The sequence below is a fragment of the Octopus bimaculoides genome, chromosome 29 (assembly GCF_001194135.2).
Source record: "Octopus bimaculoides isolate UCB-OBI-ISO-001 chromosome 29, ASM119413v2, whole genome shotgun sequence".
Taxonomy (NCBI): Eukaryota; Metazoa; Mollusca; class Cephalopoda; order Octopoda; family Octopodidae; genus Octopus; species Octopus bimaculoides.
The window spans coordinates 427,310-431,240 of NC_069009.1; the positions used below are offsets into that span (position 1 = coordinate 427,310).

At 37.6% G+C, this 3,931-nt stretch overlaps 2 protein-coding genes across 2 annotated transcripts in view; one reads left to right on the forward strand and one right to left on the reverse strand.

The window, feature by feature from the left end:
• The window catches only part of LOC106876535 (zinc finger protein 271), a 172,309-nt gene that overhangs the window by 138,939 nt on the left and 29,439 nt on the right, over positions 1-3,931 (forward strand). The gene's annotated exons all lie outside the window — the stretch shown is intronic.
• Positions 7-3,718, reverse strand: LOC106882145 (zinc finger protein 271-like). The gene is made up of 2 exons (XM_052978018.1): positions 3,634-3,718; positions 7-1,940 (listed from the first exon to the last, which is right to left on the reverse strand). The coding sequence occupies exon 2, from the start codon at positions 1,789-1,791 to the stop codon at positions 571-573; it is 1,221 nt and encodes a 406-aa protein (XP_052833978.1). The 5' UTR covers positions 1,792-1,940; positions 3,634-3,718; the 3' UTR covers positions 7-570.

The following is a 3,931-nucleotide window of genomic DNA, read 5'->3' on the forward strand; positions in this document are numbered from 1 at the left end:
TGAGAGAATGATTTACCACAAGATTTGACAATGCATATTTTCTCTCTGGTATGAACATGTTCATGTATAGTTAAAACATCATTTTCAAAACTGAATTACCACAGGTATTGCAATGTTATGGCTTCTCTCCTATATGTGTGTGTTTGTGTCTAGTCAAAGCACACATTTGAGAGAATGACTACCACAGATATCACAATATGGCTTCTCTCCTGTATGAATAAATTTGAGTCTTTTTAAGTAACTGACATCAGAAAATAATTTCTCCAGGATGTATCCAATTGTGATTAGTTACATCAACATTTTTAGTGAATAATTTACCACAGGTATCACAACAATCTGGCTTCTGGCCTGTGTGAATATATGTGTGACAAGCTTAAGTGCTATTTCCAGAAAATGATTTATATATATATATATATAACTGATATGTCTTTTTCCCAGTATGAATACGTTTATTGGCTATTGCAAAACAAAGATTTTCCATCAATATCACAATGATATGGCTTCTCTCCTGAATGAATGTCTGTGATTCGTCAAGTGACTACTTTGAGAGAATAATTTTTACCACACATATCAGTGATATGGTTTCTCCCTTGTATAAATACATTTGTGACTAGTTCCAGAAAAGGATTTACCACAGATACCACAATCATATGGTTTCTCACCTGTATGAATATGTTTGTGCCTAGTCATGTTACTATTTCTGGAGAATGATTTACCACAGATACCACAGTGATATTGTTTTTCCCCAATATGAATGCTTTTGTGTTTAGCTAAATTATTATTTTGAGAGAATGATTTACCACAGATATCACAATGATATGGTTTCTCTCCTGTATGACTACGTTTGTGTTTAGTCACAATGCTACTTTCAGAAAATGATTTACCACAAATATCACAATGATATGGCTTCTCTCCTGTATGTGTCCGTCTGTGTTTAATTAAGACATTCTTGTAAGAGAATGATTTACCACAGATATCGCAATGATATGGCTTCTCTCCTGTATGAATGCGTTTGTGTTGAGTTAAACTGCTACTTGCAGAAAATGACTTACCACAGATATCACAGTCATATGGTTTTTCCCCAGTATGAATACGTTTGTGAATAGTCAAGGCACCACTTTGAGAAAATGATTTACCACAAATATCACAAGGATATGGCTTCTCTCCAGTATGTGTACGTTTGTGTGATGTCAACTCACCACTTTGTGAGAATGATTTACCACAAATATCACAATGATATGGCTTCTCTCCTGTATGCGTAGGTCTGTGCTTAGTCAAGTCACCACTCTGAGTGAATGATTTACCACAGGTATTGCAATGATATGGCTTCTCTCCTATATGAACACCTTTGTGAATAGTCAAGACACTCTTTCCAGACAATGATTTACCACAGACGTCACAGTCATGTGGTTTTTCCCCAGTATGAATACGTCTATGACTAGTTAAGGCACCACTTTGAGAGAATGATTTACCACAGATATCACAATGATATGGCTTCTCTCCTGTATGTGTACGTTTGTGTATATTCAAGTTCCCACTCTGAAAGAATGATTTACCACAGATACTACAATGATATGGCTTTACTCCAGTATGAATACATTTGTGACAAGTCAATTGACCACTTGTGTAGAATGATTTGCCACAAATATCACAATGAAATAGCTTCTCTCCAGCATGTGTACATTTGTGTTTAGTCAAGTCACTTCTTCCAGAGAATGATTTACCACAGACATCACAGGAATACAGTTTTTCACTTGTATTAGGGTTTTCAGATTTAGTTAAATTATTCATTATGAAAGAATATCTATATAAATAGGATGATGTATTGATGAAGGCTCCTTATAAATATATCGTCTTCTTTAGTTTGATGAAAGTTGATAAAAATATCAAAGGCACATTTGATTGAAGAACTTTCTTTTACGACAACTTGATGTGATATTCTGAAAAAGGAAAAGAAGCAGAAAGATTAAGAGGATAGTTAAATGATACAGTAATTCAACATTTTATAACATCAACATTGTCATCCGCTTAATGTCAATGTCTGCAAGGGTCAGAGTTCATTTAGACATTGAAAAACTGGCATACCTACACAAGTGTGCTACACCCTAAATTTGTTTCTTCCGAGCGAGATCGTTGTAGGTACCCCTGGGCTGGCTCTTGTGCGGGTGACACATCAAATGCACCATTTTGAGCGTGACCGTCGCCAGTGCCGCCTGGCTGGCCTTTGTGGGTTTTTCGAGAGGGATCGTTGCCAGTGCCCCTGGGCTGGCTCTTGTGCGGGTGGCACATGGAGTGCACCATTTTGGGCGTGGCCATTGCCGGTGCCAGTACCGCCTGACTGGCCTTCGTGCGGGTGACACGTAAAAGCACCCACTACACTCTCTGAGTGGTTGGCGTTAGGAAAGGCATCCAGCTGTAGAAACTTTGCCAGATCAGATTGGAGCCTGGTGTAGCCATCTGGTTTCACCAGTCCTCAGTCAAATCGTCCAACCCATGCTAGCATGGAAAGCGGACGTTAAACGATGAAACGATTATGATATCTTTCAAAAACAATCAATGTTTGATATGTCTAAGACGAGGGAACATATTTTCTCAATCTTTCTATGTGATTACTGTAACTTCGAAGGGTTCTGTTATGTACGGGTAGAATCATTAGCATGCTGGACAAAATGCTTAACAGCATATCATTCAGCTTGTCGGTGTGTTGTTTATTTTGCTTCGATCGGTGACACACTTTGAGGGCGAGTACGATCAGCCATTTAAGTCTCCAGACGGCTCTCCTGTCCAAACTGAAGTCCCTTCTCTGTGGACCAACTTGCTAGCTGAGTTGGTCGTACTCGTATGTGCCGCTGCTCCTGTTCTCTTCTACTTCTCTACTAGAAACGTTTACTTTGGAATTTACTTCTATTGAGAAAAAAAAATCGTGTGCATGTTATTTTTAACGAAAGTTTTCTTATGACGGCTTCTCTTCACTGTCTAGAAATCTACGGATGCACATACGCACATAATAGAGAAAAATGAAACAAATATGGACGACTTGCTCCGAAACACCACCGAGTGGGGAACGCTTCTCAAAAATAACCTGCAGTTGTTTCCTTCAAAATTCCTACTTGCTCGAAATGTACATACATCAAGGTATATTTGTAGAAAATTTCACGAAAAAATATTAATTTTCCTGGAAGTTAAGAATTTAAGTGGACTCTGTTGGAATTTCCGAAAATTGTCCCCCACCCCCATTCCAAAACACTTTCACCGGAAATTGTATATTTGGATTCTACATAGTAAATACTATATGCATAGAAAATTTCATTAAAAAATATTCATTTTTCTGAAAGTTATGACCTCCCAAAGTCTGGGGGGTAAAACCCTGTAGTTATGCCTATTTTAGCTATTTTTTGTTTGTTTTGTTTTTTATGTGTACATGGTAGTCTCATTTTCATAAAGTGTGCTCTGCAGTCCATGCTATGTAATTGGAAATCTCAGCGCTTTATGGGTTAAGACGAGGAAATATATTTTCCCAATGATGTTATCGCTTCGAAATAATTACTGTAACATCGAGAGGTTGACATAATTCTATTATTTACATTATTATCAACACCATAACAGCCTTAAAGTAAATCTTTGTCAACTTACCGTATTATGATATAAACGAGTCAGTGACCGGCTATAAATCACACTAATTAGTAATTTAATTGCAGTGTTGTATAAGTTATTTCCCTTGATGTAATTCGTTTATTCAATTCTTCGATAAATGGCCTTACTGACTTGTTCGTTTCGTTCCAGTCTTTTTCTTTGTCCCATTTCAAATTTTCATATGATTGTTTTAACAAAGTCTACTTAACATTATTCCTACCTCTATACTCCACTCTGGTGGAGGCGCGCAATGGCCCAGTGGTTAGGGCAGCGGACTCGCGGTTTCGCTTCCCAGACC